The sequence below is a fragment of the Giraffa tippelskirchi genome, chromosome 2, assembly GCF_054371585.1.
Source record: "Giraffa tippelskirchi isolate mGirTip1 chromosome 2, T2T-mGirTip1v1.2.pri, whole genome shotgun sequence".
NCBI lineage: Eukaryota > Metazoa > Chordata > Mammalia > Artiodactyla > Giraffidae > Giraffa > Giraffa tippelskirchi.
This window is the reverse complement of record NC_137276.1, coordinates 120,257,207-120,276,600: the sequence shown is the minus strand read 5'-3', so window position 1 is coordinate 120,276,600 and position 19,394 is coordinate 120,257,207. Positions and strand designations below refer to the sequence as shown.

The 19,394-nt window shown below is 41.1% G+C and overlaps 2 protein-coding genes across 14 annotated transcripts in view; one reads left to right on the top strand and one right to left on the bottom strand.

Moving 5' to 3' along the window:
* Window positions 1–10,496, top strand: part of B3GALNT2 (beta-1,3-N-acetylgalactosaminyltransferase 2) — a 57,433-nt gene extending 46,937 nt beyond the window's left edge. Inside the window, exons 8-13 of one of the 6 annotated variants that reach the window (XR_014076856.1) lie at window positions 959–2,863; window positions 5,179–5,304; window positions 5,859–6,018; window positions 6,696–6,752; window positions 7,830–7,991; window positions 9,624–10,496. Coding sequence is in view for 3 of the 6 variants with exons in the window: in XM_081570441.1 (XP_081426567.1) it covers window positions 2,680–2,863; window positions 5,179–5,304; window positions 5,859–6,018; window positions 6,696–6,752; window positions 7,830–7,967 (665 nt within the window). In the remaining 3 variants the exon portion in view is untranslated. Of the gene's footprint in view, window positions 1–958; window positions 2,864–5,178; window positions 5,305–5,858; window positions 6,060–6,695; window positions 6,753–7,805; window positions 7,992–9,615 lie in introns of those variants that run through there. The other 5 variants (XR_014076855.1, XM_081570441.1, XM_081570440.1 and 2 more) reach the window with 5 other exon arrangements.
* Window positions 1,265–19,394, bottom strand: part of TBCE (tubulin folding cofactor E) — an 87,512-nt gene continuing 69,382 nt past the window's right edge. For 5 of the 8 annotated variants that reach the window (XM_081570433.1, XM_081570435.1, XM_081570432.1 and 2 more), the window contains 11 exons: window positions 18,538–18,640; window positions 17,275–17,351; window positions 15,917–16,012; window positions 15,524–15,588; window positions 15,366–15,430; window positions 14,856–15,008; window positions 14,135–14,288; window positions 12,631–12,699; window positions 11,856–11,915; window positions 9,600–9,691; window positions 9,282–9,410 (listed from right to left, as the gene is read on the bottom strand). In XM_081570433.1, the coding sequence (XP_081426559.1) occupies window positions 9,318–9,410; window positions 9,600–9,691; window positions 11,856–11,915; window positions 12,631–12,699; window positions 14,135–14,288; window positions 14,856–15,008; window positions 15,366–15,430; window positions 15,524–15,588; window positions 15,917–16,012; window positions 17,275–17,351; window positions 18,538–18,640 (1,027 nt within the window). In that variant the 3' untranslated portion in view covers window positions 9,282–9,317. Of the gene's footprint in view, window positions 3,832–9,281; window positions 9,411–9,599; window positions 9,692–11,855; window positions 11,916–12,630; window positions 12,700–14,134; window positions 14,289–14,855; window positions 15,009–15,365; window positions 15,431–15,523; window positions 15,589–15,916; window positions 16,013–17,274; window positions 17,352–18,537; window positions 18,641–19,394 lie in introns of those variants that run through there. The other 3 variants (XM_081570437.1, XM_081570438.1, XM_081570436.1) reach the window with 1 other exon arrangement.

Genomic DNA, 19,394 nt, shown 5'->3' with positions numbered 1-19,394 from the left:
TTAATGTCTAGCAACTTTCTTTCTTGTGTCAGTTACGTCAACTCTGTACCGTCAGAAGACTTTAAAAACTTGAGGGGCCCTTGAGACTTCTGGCACTGAACTGTTCTATGGGAGCAGCTACTGTGCCTTGAGCAACTGTTTATCTTAAATTTTCTCTCTGAGGCTAAAGGATTAAGGTTCAGGTGAGAAAAATTCCTTTCAGACAAGAGAGAAATATCTCAATTTTAGGGTAAAGGAATTAAAATGAATAGATTTTACTTCTCATGTACTGGATATATCTGAAAAGCTGACTATAATTTTTTTTTAAATCTGAGAATCTATGTACTGTTTACAAGAATCACGTGGTACACAAATTCTCAAATTTTGTTGGGCGTTAGCATCTCTGGCTGGGCCCTGCCTCAGGCTAGAGGGTTAAGAATCTTCAGAATTGGAGCTCAGATACCTGTATTTTAACAAGCTTGCTTGATGAATTTGATGCCTCTAAAGTTTGAGAGGCTGTAAACTGTATGATTCTTGTAGATAGCACCTAGACAGATGGTCAGATTTAAAACACACAGATCGTATACTCAGTTTCCAGATATATGTAATATAAGCCAAAGTGTACAATTTGTTACTGAAAAAGCCTGTATTTAATTTCTGCTCTTGTTACCAACCATTTTCCTATTGCCATAATTTTATAACACTTCTACTTTCCTTCAAGTGTTAAATTGTGTATATTTATCCTTACCTTTAAAGTGACAGGATGTTACAGTAAGAATTGAGAAGGGACCCAAGATCATTTAGGCCTGTGCTTCTCAAAGGGTCATTTGTGGTCCACCTACATCAAAGTTATAGGAAGTCACAGGTTAGAAATACAGATTCCTGGACCCCGCTGGCTCTCGAGGCTTGGGGCTTAGAAATCTGTATTCTATAAGCATCCGTGAGAACCACAGACTTAGTCCAACTCCCCCTTTTACAGATGAGAATGCTGAGGCTGAGAAACGTCCAATGTGTCCAGTATCCCACAGATAGTGGCAGAAGTGGAAATCAGAAACAGGTCTTCAGCCCCCACCCCTAGTCTTTCTGTCTGCAGTTACAAAGAGTGGAGCACTAAATTACTTCTCAGTTCCTTTCCCCCACTGCTCAGCCACCCATTTGTCGTTTTTCAGAGATTTTCTAATTTTCTAAGTTGACAAAATCCTGTGCCTGCTGCCTTATTTGAGGACAGTCCGTGCACAAATGTGGCAAATGATTCATTAGCTTGTGAGATGGTAATTAAAATATCTTTTAAGCACATTGGTAATCATTTTTATTATGGAATAGCATAGATAATCCAGAAATAGTGCTATAAGAAATACTCATGTCCTTGTTGCTTAGAACTAACAGATGTTACAGTTTTTCATATTTGCTTTTTTTGGAGAAATGAAGCGTTTCAGATACAGTTGAAGCCCCTCCCTCCTAGGACTTCCTACCCCCTGCTCCTCCTGCTCCCCTCAGAGAGGACACCACTGTCCTAAAGCTCATGTGCATCCTTCCCAGTCTTACTATCCTACTTTCTACTACATATGTACATAACTCGTATAACATATAGTTTTGATTAAAGTATTTCATAATTTATACCTATAGTATTTATAGCAATTGGAAAAATACTTTTTTTCACTCAGCATTATTTTTTCGTGCTGTTCCTCTTAACATCCAAGATCAGGTTGATTTTTTAAAAATTTATTTTATTGAAGTATAGTTGATTTATAATATGTTAATTTCTGCTGTACAGAAAGTGTTTCAGTTAGACATATATATGTGGGTATGTGTATATATATATACACATCTTTTTCATATTCCCTTCCATTGTGGTTTATTACAGGATATTGAATATAGTTCCTTGTGCTACACAGTAGGACCTTGTTGTTTATCTATTCTATATATAAATAGTTTGCATCTGCTAACCCCAAACTCCAAGTCTGTCCCACTCTCTCCTCCCTTTCCCTCTTGGCAACCACAGGTCTGTTTTCTATGTCTGAATGTTTCTGTTTTGTAAATAATTTCATTTGTACTGTTTGTTAGAGTCTACATATAAGTGATACTGTGTGGAATTTGTCCTTTGCTTTCTTACTTCACTTAAGATTGATAATCTCTAGGTCCATCCATGTTGCTGCAAATGGCTATATCATTCTTTTTTGTGGCTGAGTAGTAGTCCATTGTATATATGTACCACATCTTAACCCATTCATCTGTCGGTGGACATTGGGTTGTTCTCCTGTCTTGGCTATTGTGAGTAGTGCTGCTATGCAGGTTAATTTTTTTAACTGCTGTATCACATTATATGAATACACTGTGATTTAGCCATTCTCTTATTGGTAGGCATTTAGACTGGTTCCATTTTTCACTGTTACAAACAGTGCTGCCATAAATACCCTTGTGAACGTGTAAAATAATGTCTCTGGGAATGCATCTACAACTGGCCCTAGTCACACAGTCAGACACCTTCAGCCTAACCCGGTGTTGCTGAATTGCTCCCCACAGTGAGCCCGTGGGTTTATCCTCCCACCAACAGTGTGTGGGAGTTCTGGTTTCCCTCCCTCAAAATTCCTAACAAATGTTTTCTGTTAGGTTGCCTTGGGATGAGTGTTAGTGTGATAATGTTATAAGTTCTAGGTCTTAAGCTTGGAGTAGCTCTTTTCTCCAACTCTTTCTTTTTAGAAGGTGATGCTCTTTTAAAAACCCTTCATTCTCGCCCTCGAAGACTTCTCGATCATATACATAATCTCCATGAGGAGGACACCTTACTAAAGGAAGAAAGCAGCCTCTATGATGATATTGTGTTTGTGGATGTTGTCGACACTTACCGAAATGTTCCTGCAAAATTACTGAACTTCTATAGATGGTATGTTATGAAAATGTTGGGTAGGTGTTGTTTTATTTTTCTTTTGATGTAGAAGCAGTTTATCAATAACATCAAACCACTGAGATTTTTTAAACAAACTAACCTTAGAGCCCTGAGCACCTGTGGTGTGATCTATCATAACCTAGTTCTTTGTGAGGACTAATCTTCTGAAATGCTGCCTTCTTGTTTCTCTTAGCAGATCCATAATGTGAGTGCTATTAATCAAAAGCAAGGTAAAAGATGGTTCACTTTGAGTCATTTCTGCTTTTCCATAGTTGTCTGAAGCCAACATTAGGTGAAAATCAGTGAGTTTGAAAGTGATTTTCATCCCCACCCACCTAATATCTCCCATTTATAGTCACTCACACCCAGGTTACTGATCTGAGTTCTGTCCAGCTGAGCATCCACATTATATTTCTGTTCTCTTCTCCACTCATTGAAAAACTACCTGCCCTGATTCCAAAACCTCTAATAAGATGAAATTCAGCAACCCTTAGAGTCTACCATATTGTTACTTCCCAGACCCTCCAGTATTTCTTGGGTCTTGGTTGTAACTCCGTTTAATACCAACAATAAATATATAGCAACTTATTAATTGAATACAAAGCTGTTAATATTAATTACTAAGTTACTGTAGAGTCCCATAACTTTCTGTTGAGCCTCTGATACTGTCTACCCTGACTGTATATGTAAAACCTTCAAACTCTGTCTAGATCAAACACATTAAGTATACTCACATCTTTTGTCTTTTTTTTTTTAAACTTGATCAGAGAGCTTGTTGCTTGATGAGCCCCAAAGTCTGTCCCTTCTGTTCTTCTCTTGCTCATGGGAAATTACCAATTTCTGGTTCTGAGGGGTAGACAGTTAAATTCATTTATGTAGTTTCATAGCTGGGGCAAGTCCTTGAAGAGCCCCAGTCTGTCCCTTCTTTTCTTCTCTTGTTCATGGGAAATTACCAACTTCTGGTCCTGAGGGGTAGACAGTTAAATTCATTTATGTAGTTTCATAGCTGGGGCAAGTCAGTATAATTTTGGAGTCCTCTTGTGGATAGAGGGCAGATATAAATAAGAGTTGGAAGTGTGGGTATGGCCAGAATACCAAGGTTAAGTTTGACAGCTGTAGTAAGAAGAACCTTCTTTTAGCTCAGGGCCACTGACGGGGCTCCTGTTGGTGGGGCCAAGGCAAGGACAAAAAGAGGTGAGGAGGGGTAATGGAGGTCCAGGTGGTGGAGATCAGGACTGCAGAGTTCTAGGGCTTTCTATAGGGAGCTGATTCTCAACTGTAGAAGTTCGGGTTTTGTCTCTTCTGCTTGCATCTCTCTGTGATCTTAGTCTCTCCGCCCCTGTCTCTCCTGGGCATTCATGTCTGCCAGGACACTGCAGTGACCTATTAACAGGCTGTGTGTCCAGACCTGCTTCCCACTAGTCAATCCCCAGTCTACCCTCCACACTGTAAATGACATCTTTGTTATTCATTCATCTTTATCCAGGGGATCCATCAGTAACCTCAGTGTCCTTTATCACGGAAGTTTATTTATGATTAGCAAGTAAACAGTATGTATATCTTCTGCTGTTAACCGAAAATAAAACTTTAGAAACATAGGGTTATGCTTTCAGTTGTGGATCTGTTGTTAAAATTCACCATTTTGTGACCTAATGAAAACTTTTCCCCCAGATTTCTTTAGTTCCAATTTCTGTCATCTTACTGGTTCTTACTTAGCAATACTGGGTTTTTTAACAAAGAAGTACAGGGGTTGGCAGTGTGAAATTGAAGAGTCAGTTTTGTCTGTAGTTGCCATTATATACTTTTTAATGTCTAGATAAATGAAATCACCCTTTTGTGCCTTCCAGAAGATCATTTGTGATGGTTGAATTACTGAAGATCGTTTCTAAGGGAAAATGTATTTCAGTGTTTTAACTCAGCTTTTTAAACACCATAAAACACCTGAGTATAGTATAGATAGCAGCAAAGAACACATTCTCTTGTATGCCAGTGTCCTGTGAAAGGCACCTTCCCCTCACCCGGGCCTCTTGTTAGGAATGCAAGGGGCAAAGTTCTGCTGCTTAACAGACATGCTGGCCTGACCTGCGCAAGGCCTAAGAAGCGTTTGATTGTATGTTCCATCTAAACCAAATCTTTTTTTCCATTGTGTTCTTTTTCCTTAACACCTTTTCAGATCGGCTCGGCACCCGTCGTTAGGCCACTTTGCTAACACTGAGTGAGGCCTATAGTTGGCAGCTGCAGTCTCCTCTTAGGGCAGATGCTCTTGATATTCGAGGGGCGCCCTGACTCCGTATCCCTCTCTTCGCCAACAGGACTGTGGAAACAACCAGCTTTGATTTGTTGCTAAAGACGGATGACGACTGTTATATAGACTTGGAAGCTGTGTTTAATAGAATCGCCCTTAAGAATCTGGATGGGCCTAATTTTTGGTGGGGAAAGTAAGTTAAACATTGTTAGCCCATCAATGTTCATTTCATGTACTGAGCACATGTAGTTAAGAAAAAAATGTGGTTGAGATAGGAAATTTCCCTGTTAGGCACCTGAGTTAGTATGTTTTATTAATTTACAATTAAAGGGGAAAAAACTCTTTTAAATGGAAAACCTCAGGCTAATGTAATGAAGGAGGGAAATTAACATGACTTTTATCACCATGCCCTACAAGTACTACTGAAATTAGAAGCTGCTGTTCCTTAAATGTATGATACATTTCTGAAACCATTTGCTATGTCTGGAGTGGTGATTTCTTTTTCTTTTTCTTTTTTTTTAATATATCTATGCAGGATGATGCAGAAACTCCATGAGAGAATTTAACATACCAGTCTTCTATATAAAAAACACCACTAGATACTTAATTCCTTAAGACTAAAAAAATAACTTCTCTTCTTGCTTCTGTAACTTGTTCCTTTGTCGTGTCAATTAAGGACTCAGGCTTAACCACTGGTAGGTAGGACCAGTGTCCGAACAACACAAGCCAGCTCACTTTGACTCTCAGTTTCAGGTTGAACTGGGCAGTTGACCGGACCGGGAAGTGGCAGGAGCTGGAGTACCCCAGCCCCGCATACCCCGCTTTTGCGTGTGGGTCGGGGTATGTTATCTCCAGGGACATCGTGCACTGGCTGGCTGGCAACTCGGGGAGATTAAAGACCTACCAGGTAATTAAGGACTTCTGACCTAAAAGTACACTCATCCAGCAGTTTTTTTTTTTTTAACTCGACCTAGTATTTCAGCCCTAAAAACAGAGCAGCTTCCCTTGGGGAAAGTATGGTATTCCTTCTATATAGGAATCAGCAGCCCTCAGAGGTTAGGGGTACACTTCTATCCCTTCTATCCCTCTGCTGTAAATTTTATTCCTAAGTCGTCTTTGAACATACTTCTTATATTTTCAGCCTGTATTTAAAGGCATAGTCCCTGGAGGAGTGTAAAGATTTAGTCTTCAGTTTGCTTAGTCGTCCTTCTTATGAATATAAGCTTTCTTTTTTTTTTTTTTGCTAATTCTGGTGACAGTGTTAGTGAAACAGCTCTGCCTGGGTCTTAGATCCACAGTATCTTTCAGACTATTAGTGCTGGAAGTTTAAGGTCCATGCAAAGAGGGGCTGGCCGCCTGCTTAGTGTGTAGTTTCACTTCATTGTGGTGTGTATGCTTCATGTTAATAATGACCAGTAGCTTTTACTTTGTGTATCAGTGTTAAAACATGCTCAGCATTTCATACTAGAGTAATTAGAAAACAAAGAAGTACAAAGAGTACATGTGGGAGTGGGTGTGACACTGTCTTTACTGATGACACAGCACTGAAATTTTTACTTTCTGAACCTGCTGGGGCATGTGTAGGGTGAAGATGTAAGCATGGGCATTTGGATGGCAGCCATAGGACCTAAAAGATACCAGGTGAGCAAGCCTGAGCAGGGCTGGCCTCAGGGCTCGGAAGAGGTGAGGTTTCTCTTATCCAACCTTGGGCAGAAACTGTGAACGGACAGTCTTCTAGTGTCATAACAACTATGCACTTGATTTAATTCACTATCATTGGCCAGGGTCTCATAAACCAAAAAGGAAGTGTTTTAAATGGAAGTTCTCCTACCCACAAAGAGTGAAGTGTTTATACATTTTTACACATTTCATTCAATTCTTTGCAGCTTTAGAACTTACAGGAGTTGGCTGACTTCAGATCCTGGCCGTGAGCCGGCTCCACAGAATGTGACTCCAGCAGCGTGCCCACCTAAGTGGGGGCTGTGGTTCCAGGTGCTCAGGGGAGACCCTCCCTAGCCCACCCACCTAGGGTCAGGGTGGAGACAGAAGGCCTCCCATTTCCTTTAATACCCCTAGAGGTGCTCAGCCATCAGGGCCACAGCTCTCTGTGGGAAGCAGTCTGATTATTATGTCCCACCTTTTTATGTTCTCGAATTGAATGGAATCTGTACTCTCTGATATTACTGGAAGCAGAAGTCAGTCCATGGAGCTGGGAAGTAGGCTGGTGGGTGAGAACCTGGACTCGAGGGTCTGCTAAGACTCCATTTTAATCCTTCCTACTTAGCCTACCAGCAGGAACTTCACTGTAAGCTGGAGCAAGTTTCTTTACCCTTCGTTTCTCATTCATAACAAGGAAATAATTCTTAGCTCACAGGTTACTGTGAGAACTAAACTGGATAATACTTAGAAAGCACTGGTACTATCCCCCAAATACCGTAACCGGTTCTCCAGAATACTTGCTGCTGTTCACAGAGGTGTTTGGCCAGCTTTTCTCTGGTAGCAAATACGAAACTCTGCGTTTGTGGTTCCCACACTGTTTCTTTGTTCTAGAGTCTCAGGGTCACTGCCGTGTGTTCTCCCTGTGCCCCACAAACTGAGTGCGTTCACACACGCGCTCGTCTTTGAAATGACCTCCACTTCACTGGGCTCTGGAAGCTCCCGTGAACACCTGTTCTGTCTGCACCAGGGGGTCAGCTTGCATTTTGTCTTTCTCGACAGGACAGCCTGTGGCTTTGTGAGAAGACCTGTGAACCAGGAATGCTGTCTTCCCCGCAGTATTCTCCGCAGGAACTGACGCAGCTGTGGAGACTAAAGGAGCTTTGCGGTGACCCCTGTCGGTGCGAAGCAAGAGGATGATGAGGTCGATCTGCTGTGTTAAAGGTCAGGGTGGGTGAATGACCAGCTGAGTGGAAGCCTGAGGTTTGGCCGCAGATTATATGGTCTTTCAGGATAATTCTCGGCTGGCACTTTCACTTCTCACCAATGTGGTATTTCTTAATATTTGCACAAAATTTTCTTTTTAAAAAACAACAGATAACTGTAGTGCAAGGAAAACTTACTTATATATTGGAAGATAACTTGAAAAATACCAAATTGTTTGTGAAAACAATATTCCTGAGTCCTATTGCATCATTTTTAGTTAGTAATTCATTACCTATCATTTTGGTTAAAACTTGGCCTAGTTCAGAAAGCTTGAGTATTCTAGTCTGAATTTCAGCCTGGAATGCAGACTAGCTCTGAATAGCTAAGTAGGATAATTACAGGCTAAAAAGAACTCATGCTGTGTGACCTGTGGTCACTTACACCAAAGTGGGGGTTTCTGGAAATCAGGTCAGATTTTGTAAATCTCTGAATGAGGTGGGCAACCTGAAAAGGAACCACTGTAATTCTCAGTTCTGGACCTTGGTTTTAAATTCATTTATTAAGTAGACTAAATTCCAAGTATTCTTTTGCCATTTAACATAAATCCTGAAGATCACAGCTGTATTAATACTCCTTTTTTTAATGCTAAAGTTTTATGAATATAAGTAAAATCATACCTCTCAGGGTTTTAATGCCATAGGAAAGGATATTTCTAAATAGATGAAACTGAAAGAATTAATTTTGCTTTCTTCCACTGTAAAATGTTTACCTAATATTAGTGAATTTCAATCAGAGCTGGTAATCTTCCTTAGAAAGAATGTATGCTCAGTTTAGGGTATAACTGTAGGGAAAAGCACATAATTTTTGTGAGTACTCTAAAAACAGTGCAACTAAGAAGAGAGATCTTAGCATATATATTACATAGAGGGTATGCTTTCTTCAGTTTAGAGGAGATTTTCCCAAATCATTTTAGTAATCTTTTAAACCAATAGTATGAATAGAAGATTCCATTAATACTGATCTTCTGAGTACATCATTAACTAATTTCAGATTTTTAGACTAGTGAGGTTCTATTTAGTACTTACATCTTCTCATAATGAAATATAGTCATGAACTATGAAATAAAATCTGAAAATCATTAGTAGGTGCAAAGCCTTTATTATTGCTGTTATATACATGCCTAGAAATGTTTTCTTCCCTATGAAAAATACAGCTATTCTATACTTAGGGCAAGTTGTAAACCTTTTTTTTTTTTTTTGAAAGAATTGTCCCAATAAGTCATTTATTTACAGTGAAACCCAGTCATGATACATCATCAAACCTCTGAATTTTATTAGTTGGCTGTTACCATCGCACTAATAGACAGTCTCCATTTTCCACAGAATAGAACTGTAATGACTGTAGGTCATTTTCTAGTTCAATCTCTCTACCCGGCATCTAAAATTAGAGTAAAGAGGTGGGGGTGATTAAGACAGATGTGACAAAGCATATATACCCACACACACCCCAACAAAGACATATGGTTTCTATTTGGAATCAAATGATGTTACGTGAAGACTTAGCTTAACAGTGCATCATACTGTGGGGAACTCAGCTTGACTTTGCTTTTTTTTCTGGGCAACTTACTTTGGGACTTTCGTAGGACAACAGAAGTTCTGACACAGGAACTTTGAGAAGACGTGACAGCAAGCCTTTCACCTTTTGAACTGTCATGGATTCTGTCAAAGAAAAGAAAGAACATCAGTTCTCTCAGGTGACGAGCTCACTTGCCAAGACCACACTGGTAATGACAGCTGTCGCTGTCGTTCCATACTCTCAGTTTACCCAGGTAACGACCAGGGGACAGCTCACCCAATGTGGGCCACCAGACCAGGGCGTCACACCACTTAGGGGGTTGTTTGGGAGGCTGTGGGAAAACGGAGCTGATGTCAGACCTAAGTGCCCTTTGATGATGACTTTTCATATCATGTCCGTGGTGTTTAATATGTCCTCCTTATTCTGAATAAACCAGAAATCATTCTCAGCACAGAAATGTGAGTGAAATCATTAACTTTTTAAACCTGTGATTTAAAGGTTGTTGGCGTCAGGTTTGGGCCCAGTGAGGACTTGTCTCAGTCTCGCTGGCCTTAGTTTCCTCCTCTGTAAAGTGAAGTGTGTAGACTAATGATCCACAAGCCCCACTTTCCAGTGTTCCCAGTCTGTAATCGTTGTGGTGTGTAACATGTGCAACACACACATACAGGGGACCACTGGGCCCAGGGATATAACTGAATGAGGAAATGCTTTGGTTTGTTCAGAAAACACTATGAACTTCTTTCCAAAGATGGGTTGTGGTAAATATTGGACATTTTGATTATGAGAAATAGTTTTTCTGAAGCTTTAGCTGGAGGTACAGCAATAGTGTGGTGTTCCTACAGATATCACATGTATTCAGAAAAATATTTTTCTATCAAACATTTTTGTAAAAGCTGTGTCTTTATGCAACTTGTGATAATAAATGTTATCTTTATTTTAGAATAAAAACTTGCCTTTTCTTGTTTATGTATTGAATACGGACACTAAATGGACATTTATAATGTCGATTAACATAGTTTGCTCTTTGATTTGTGAATATGTGATCATCTTGTCCTTTCAAAGGGTTTAGGTGGACTGGCTTTCCTTGTTCAGAGCGTGGTTAATGATGGGTTAATAATTCCGACTGCTGAGTTTAGAGAATATACGACTCAGATTTAAATAGCTTATAGCATAATTATTATATATAATTTCTCCATATTAGTCTAATCTGTTAATTCTACTTGAAGGTGAATAAAGCTCAGCCCGTGAACACAGACCTAATAAGAGCATTCCTGAGCATTCCCGCAAGTTGACTTCATGGGAAAAATGCAAACATGTCCGAAATCAATTATATTAGCAAAAAGTTCTGGTCTTCTTTCACTTGTCTGTTCCCATTAGGGTTGTTACTGGCAGTATTTAAGTTTGAAAACAGAAAAATGAAGGGGAACCACTAATTTTAATTCAGCATTATGTAACAGTAGCAAAATTACATGTCACAGGGATAGAAATTGGGTTGCTAGTAAGGAAAAATGGAGCAATACTGGTAAGTTGCTATTAGATGATGGTTTTTAATCGTAAAGGTACTTATTTGGGCACAACAAAAGCCCTCCATAAGCAATACCAGGATAACCTTGTTTTATTTTATAAAAATGAATTAAAAAATCAATGTGAATTCACTGCACTGACAGGCAAGTAGAAAGATATTTCACTAAAGTCATTTACGATATTTTATTTCTTCAAATCCTCACTGTGCTAAATTTAAGCTGTTTATATTTTAGTATTTAACTGTGAATCAAAGATTCAGACTATATTTCTCTTTTGAATGAAAGGTACGTTACACTGATCTACTGACAGAAAACTATTTCAAATGTGTCCATTAAACAGTGTCCATGAGCTGTCTGTGCAGGGGCTCCTGATTGGTAAGGAGTAGCAAGCACTCAAGCCAATGCCACTGTTTCTCTGGCCCAGAAAAGCCCCCAGAGCAGTCTTGTGAGAACTAGCCAGCAGAGGGCCTGTGGATGCCCCTGAAGGGCGAGCCCTTAGGCTCCTGCCTCTGGGTTAAGAAGTAACCACACATACGGGCTCCTGATTCTAACAAAACTGTTTTCTAGACAAGCCAAGAAGTTACCGGAGACTCGAACTTTTGGGGAGGAGGCGCGCACGGGAGGAGTAGTATTGGCATGAATAATTGTATTTTAGAATGTAGAAGACTAGTGAACACTTATAAGCTGTAAAAGCCCACACTTTGAATGAACTGTTCTACTTCCAGCTGCCTCATAGGAGGGCCAGCGATTCAAAAGCAGAAAGAGGGGAGACATTCATTCTTACCTGGCAGTTGTTTCTCTATGACTTTCTGATCAAGTTGATTGGGATATTTTATCTTCAGTGCTTGAAAGTAAAAAGATTAACTGACATTAATTGAGCCCTGCTGGAGGAAGGGTTTAAATCATACCCATATTAACAGCAGTGACCAAAGAATGCAGCTCAAATCCCACTAAAGGAACAGGACTTACTGATGTTTAAAATTCCTTCTATTACTACTTCACTGAATTACAGCAACAAAAGTAGCTGGACCAACATTCTACTGCTTTCCCTTTTCCCTTAAGTACTTCTTTCCTGACAGTTACAAGGTTTTTAAGTTCATGAATTTCCAAATCACAATTCAACTCACTATTCAGATACTTCCCAAATTTATAACACTGTTAAATAAGTTTAAAGCATGGGGATTGCTAACATGTTCAACATTAGAATTTAGGTATGTTTGAGGTCATTTCTTTAAAAATTAAAGTGCATGTCTAGGTATTTACTTAAGAGAAACAAACAGCCCTTATTAGGTCATCATCGGGCTTCCTTGGTGGCTCAGCTGGTAAAGAATCCACCAGCAGTGCAGGAGACCTGTGTTCCATCCCTGGGTTGGGAAGATCCCCTGGAGAAGGGAACGGCTCCCCACTCCAGTATCCTGGCCTGGAGAATTCCATGGACAGTATAATCCATGGGGTCGTGAAGAGTCAGACATGACTGAGCGACTTTCACTCATCACCATCTGTTTTAGCATTTAAGGACTCAAATATAAATAAGTGGTCTTTGAATGTGGGGTTCTTACTTAGTAGCTGGTTTTTGAGCAAAAATGGTTGTTGTGTTTTCAGTTCCCCATCTTCTGGTGCACCATATTCTGTTTAAGAAGAAATAAAAAAAAGAAAAAGGAGGATGATAAACCAAAAGGCCACTGTTGCGGGGAGGGGGGGAGAAATGTATAGGTAAGTGTCAACCTAGCCTTTTCTTTTCCCAGGATGAACCCAGCCGCGGCTGGGATGTGAACCTGGGATCTGCTTCCTTTTATTTGGTTACTTGGTTAGTGTATTTTTTGGAGGGAAGGACGGACGGCAACCGCTTCCAAGCCTGGAACCCTCCTGTCATCTGCGTGTCACATCACTGATCCTGGGAGACACTGTCCCGATAGACTGGTGAGATAAGGCTGTGCCTGCAGATACTTAGATGCAAAATTTCACCTTTGGTCACAGTTCCTTTCCTTCTGGGTCCTGAGAAAAACTCCACTCGTGGACACTGTCACCAGGTTTCAGCCAGTATGTGCAGTGCTGGCTTGGGTGCTCAGAACCACCACTGGAAGCCAGGTACACTGCCAAGAAAAGCAGCCTCTATGCATGGCAGAGAGAGTAGGAGGAGGGACTACCGTCCACCTTTGGCCAGACCGCGGCAGGAGACAAAAGGTCTATAAATACCCTGTCAGTGTTTGCTTTGTCTTCTGTGTTATTAGTGGGGAGATCTGAGCCATACCTGCAGGGCAGCTTTAGATCCTTCACCTCTCTGGCCCCCGAGTGATTTAGAATTCACCTCAAGTGGCCAGGAAATCGGGACAGCTAATGGAGTAATTTGAAAGCAATTCCCACAGGCAGCTTTTCTTCCTCAAAGATGTTTCAGCCTGAAGTGTTTATGCAGTGAGCTCATATTAGGAAATAATATGAAAATTGCATAAAAGTGAAATTTGGAATAAAAATGAAGTCAAAACAAAGTGGCAAGTACATCAGGGACAAGGAGCCCTGGAGTCAGAGCGTCAGTGTCCAGGGAGCCAAGCTGCAGCAGGTCAGGAAGTGCCTTGCACACCAGGTGCCAGGATGGGCGAGCGCTCAGGAAGACAGCATGCAATTCTCATGAACGTTAAAATTATCCGCAGAGCTTCAAAGAATACCAGTGCAGAGGTTCCACATCAAATGCTCTTCATTAAAAACATTCCCCAGGGTAGGGCCAGGGTTGGGATGACCTGGAGTCCTTCCTGCCCTTCCTAAAAAGAGGAAGTGGTACCCACGTCCTGAAACTGAAAGCTGGGTGAGTACATGAAGAGACGAGCTTCTGGTGAAGAGCTGCTCTCCCCTCCTACCCCCGCTGAGGTGCTGCAGATGTACCTTCTCTAAAGACAACTGTTTAATTAATTATCTGCTCCTCGCGAGCTGCAGGAGCCCCTATTGTCCATTTAGATGCCCAACGGAGAATAGCAACAACACTGAGGACGTCCTCTAACACCCACAGGAAACCCTGTCCCAGTGGGGATTTCCCAACCCCAGGCGAAGGCCCTGGCGCACAGCACATACTGAGGCAGAGTGACTGGTATCTAGGATGGGCTGCGAGAAATTCCTCGTTTGGCCTGTTTTTCTCTGGATCCTGATGTCCACCGGCCTTTTTCCATTCATTTCCAAATGCTTTTCGGTAATCGAGCTCAGCCCCACGCCTCTCCTCTGGTTCAATCTACAGGGATGTGAGAAAAAAGCAAATCTATTAAAGCATTTTTCTAACGTGTGTCTGGCACCTGTCCTCCTCCACTGCCTACCCAGAAAGAATAATCAAACTGAGGCAACGAGACAAATTTCTACCTTTCCTTTTTAACATTCACAGATCTGTGAGTTTATTCAAAAAGAACAATGAATTTCAGTTTTATCCGTTTCTTCATGAGTGCATCTGCCCACGAATCAGTTTCTGGACGGTGCCTGCCTGAGGCCCAACGCCACAGCATGAGGTTGTTGGGCTGGAGTAGCTGACTTACTGAGAGAGTACCTAGTATCCTGCCACCCAACCCTGCTCAAGTGACAATAAATTGGCCTGGGGCAGCTGAACAGTGGTTTCCCCTGCAAGCATCCGAGTGTAACCCCACCTGCTAGGCCGGAAAGAACTGTCACGACTCAAGTGCACACGGGTAATACCATTTGAAGGAAACAGTATCTGACTGCCTTTATGATCCTCAGCTCCAACTTCTCTTTACACTGGACCATTTCGTTTCCAGTTTAAGAAACACCTCCCCAGGACACTGGCACTCACCGCACACTTGTTCAGGGTCCTCAGCTGACCAATCCTGGCAATGATGAACTGCCGTGTGGTCTGGGCATCTTTGCTGCCTTCAGTCAGGGGGTTTCTCGTGCAGGACAGCGCGTGCAGACTCTGCAACTTATCCAGCTCATTCATAAAGGACCACTGAAATCCAAAACACGTGAAGATAAACATGTTTCAGGCTAACTTTTCAACAGATTATTTGAACCAGTAGCAGAAAAGCAAGCCCCCAGTTCCATCAGAGACAAAGAATTTCATCACACAGCGAGCACCCGCCAGGAAGACCAGGTACTTTACAACTGTGCCTTGGAAACTGACGTATGGGCTGCTTAAGTGAGAACCTAATTTCTTAATGTTTTTGGGTTTATATGAGGAGTTTCACTCTGAGGAAGTGTTTCTCTTTCAACTTAAAATATTCCTTAAGAGCAGGAGCCTGCAAACAGCATCCTGAGAGTGGAAATAAGTAATAATGTAGCGCACATGTTCTGAAGATCCTCTTACCTGCGCTATCTGATTGTCATTTAGTACAAGGTACTGCAAGGAAGGAAACATGGAGGTTTTGCACCCTAGAAGAAAGAGAATTAAGTTACACAGCAGAAGGGAGAGAAAGCTGAAGTGTGGGGGAGCTGGGGGAGGGGTGACTGAATAATCTTAGGTACCAATTCCAGCGTCCGGAAAATGTATAGAAGAAATTCCAATGTCAGAGAGGATTAATTGTTCTAATCTGAAATGTAAAAACATTGAATTTGATTACACAGAACAATATAAAATGCTATGTGCTATCCGAGCAGACTAGATCTGTACATTTTTTCCTACACCCTAGGAAATATTCATCCTTAAAGTATCTATTACAGTACAGGCATAGACTACATTGTACATGGTTCACAAGTCAATTCTTGAATTCAGATAAAAATTTCCCAAAGGGAATTAACTGAATTTGGGATTTCCATCATCACTATCATATTTCCACTGAGAAAGTATATACAGCATAGGATCCATTCACTAAAAATCTACTAAATTCTATTATAATAGGCATTTTGGGAGCAGGTTACCTGGGCAGATACGCTATTAGAAACAGCTGGTTTTCATCAATTGATTGATTAGAGGAAAGGTCTAACAACTTCACTGTCTGTAGAACATCAGTTGGCCTGTATGGAAGATAAAAATTTTTTCACACCGATTTGTTTTCAAAGATACAGCCTTAAAATACCTGCCTCTGGTGTTAAGGAGAGGTCAGGGGTGTGGGGGTGGGGTGGGAGGCAAGCGTATGATATGACTATAAAAGCACCATAAAGGATCCTGGTGGTGATGGGAATGTTCTTGTCTTGACCAGGCCAGTGTCCTAGCTGTGATACTGACCATAGCTCTGCAAGATGTTACCAGTGGAGGAAACTGGGTAATGGGTACAGGTGATCTCTGGCTACTATTTCTTACAAATGTATGTGAGTCCAAAATTAAAAGTTTTTTAAAAAAACTATTTGCCTATATAATAAATAAATAGAATCATTCTGAACAGTAATTTTATTCATTTGACTCCTTGGAGAATTTGCTATAAACTTGTCCATATTTATTTTACACATTAATGATATAAACAAGAGAGGAGGATTAGGTGACAACCTATTTAACTGACATAAGAGAACAAGCCTTTTTTACATACAGGGTCATCCCTAGGTATCCCTAGGGAATTAGTTGCAGGACCCCTAAGGATACCACAACCTGAGGATGCTAAGTCCCTTATATAAAATGACACAATCTTTGCATATAACCTACATATATCGTCCATATACTGTAAATCACCTGTAGAGTACTTAAAATACCTAATACAATGTAAACAGTTCCAATGCACGGCAAATTCAAGTTTGGCTTTTAAGGAACTTTCTGGAATTTTTTCTGAGTATTTTCGATCTGTGGTTGGTTGGATCTGTGGATACAAAACTGGGGGTGTGGAGGGCTGTACATTGGTACACTGACCTTGAACAGATAATGCTAATTTAAAATCCATTATTTAATCCTTACAGGTTATCCTATAGAACTTCCACTTAGAAATTACATGTTTATATAAAACTAATACAATTCAAAGTTTAAAAATATTTAACTTAAAACTTTTACTCTGATGGGGTTTCCTAAATTAGAACCTCTTAGTGAAGTTTGAGTCGACATTCTAATTTGGGGAGGCAATGAATAGTGTTTTTCTTATTTGAAAATTCTTCTAAAAATTAGGTATAATTAGGAGCATTTATTTATTCAGAATGACTAAATGATATACAGCTACTTCTCAGAGAATGTGATTACATCTCTTTACCCTTGATGTTTGGAAAAACTAGTATTTCAATAAATATAAATGTTTTGAGCTAAAAAAAAAAAAGAATGACTAAATGGTAACAGATGCATTGATGTAAACCCTGGTTACCTTTCCGAAATGACGATATTATTACACTCAAGGTACAGTTTCTCAAGGACAGGCCAGCCAGAGGCACAGCAAAGCACCTGGGGGGAAACTCAAGTCAGGGTGAAGAGGCCTCAGTCATCCCCCGTGTATTTGTTACTAGAACTTCCACATGAATTCAGTTTGGCTCCTGTTTCAGAAATAAATGCCTTTAGACATTTTGTTACAGATTCTGTCTCAGGCCAGGAATGCTGGTGGACAGCTGATAAAACTACGGTGTTAAGGGACGGAGCTTCAATAACATGGGAGCACACACTTTGGGCACCCGGAACCCATCAGGGGAGGCATCCGCCCATCATCCAGGCACATCTTGACCTATACAAAGCGGAACCGGAGATGGTGACTTAGCACGTCCTCATTATTGGATGCAGTTCACTTAACCAACAGAAGGAAACTGATGTTAAACACCTTTCCTCACGTCTCGATGCCAATCTGGGTTTATAGAGAATGTGCTAAGAGGACAAACTCTCCATAACTATTTTTACATTTTCTCACTGGACGCTGACTGCCACCTCCACTGTGCCCTTCCTTCCTGTTCTGCATGGAGAAGCTCTTGAGGAAGAAGTCGGGTGATGGAGACACGGACGGCCCAAGGGCAAGGCCACTTGTCTCTCAGGAGGCCCCCTGGCGGGACTTCACAGATGCACACCTTGGCTGGGGTGCACTTATCTGCACTTGGTTTGAAGTCGCAGGGTTCTGGGTGTGTGGAGTCAGTCAGCCTCTGACCAAGCCGAGTAGTATCAGATCTAGATTCCAGAGGCTGCCGGGCCCAGGACTCAGGAATCCGCTTTTAAACCCAGCTGTGTACCTGAGCAGTGGCTTCTAGGAGCTGAACCCCGAACAAGAAAAGGGTATGAGAACCTTTCTGCGGCTCGGCCTCAGCCCTAAGAACACTCATGGGGCAATTCAGGCAGCTGAAAGGCTTTTCCAAGCTTGGCATGCACTTGGTGCAGACTGCTCAGGAGACACAAGAACTGATCAGAAGAGCCTAGAAGGAGGGCAGATTCAGAGATAGAAAATTCTACTAACTATGGGGCTTTTGTAACCCCTTTCTGTTAGGCTGTTTAAAAGAACCTTATTATCTGGATAACAGGATGATTAAAATGAAGCCACCGCTGGGGTTCACTCTCTCATTTAACCAAGAAGTTAAAACTACTTTTTACCCAAAAAGCAAAGAGTCAGACACAGCTGAGCAACTGAACAACAAAACCAAAGATACATAATTACCTCTGCCCATGTTATTCCTGTCCGGTTAAGGACTAAAACCTTCAGCGTAGAAAATGTTCCGGTTGGAGATGGTGAGCTCGAGGGAAATGTTAGTTTATTTTCACTGTGTAGAAAAAAAGACACGATGAGCTTATTATTGTGACAGAGGAGGCCCAACTGAGATGGTCACTGAAGGCAACAGTTTGGGATTTAACATGAGGGGTCTGGTTTGTCTCAACCTTAAAATGCAATTATATTAAAAACAAAATGTGTCAAGACTACCTAATTTTTAATAGTTACAATACACAATTCACTGGTATCTGACCTGAAAAGGTATGTTCACAGGGTTAGGCTGCCGGGTGAGGCTGCCGATTATCTGAAACACAAGGCTCAGGAATCGATCTGTGAGGTCAGCTGCTGTTCTGGATGCTGTAAAATTCAGTCCTGCTCTCAAGCGTCTTACAGATGTGCTGGATTGTGGGCTAGAATTTTGCTTCTGAACAGAGCCTGCTGTCAGTATGGATGAAATAAATTGCCGCCCTTTAAGTTCCCTCTCAAGATCCTAATCTTAGAAGTTACCCCACATCTTTTCTCAGAAGATACCCCATATCTTGTCATTTTGAAGGAAAATTCCATTAAATAAAGCACATTAACCTTTATTTCTAGAGGAGTGATACATGGTCAAAATATACTCTTTGCTCTGTTTGGAAGAATAATTAATTTAGGCCTGTCTGTCTGCTGAACCTGCCTGACTCAGGAACAACTCACCTGTATGTATGAGGCTGGCTCCGATGTGAAAGGGGGAGCCTGGCTGAGCCCTTGCAAAGTTAGCTCCTGAGATTAAAACTAACCAGATACTCAAGAAGCCTCGGCAAACA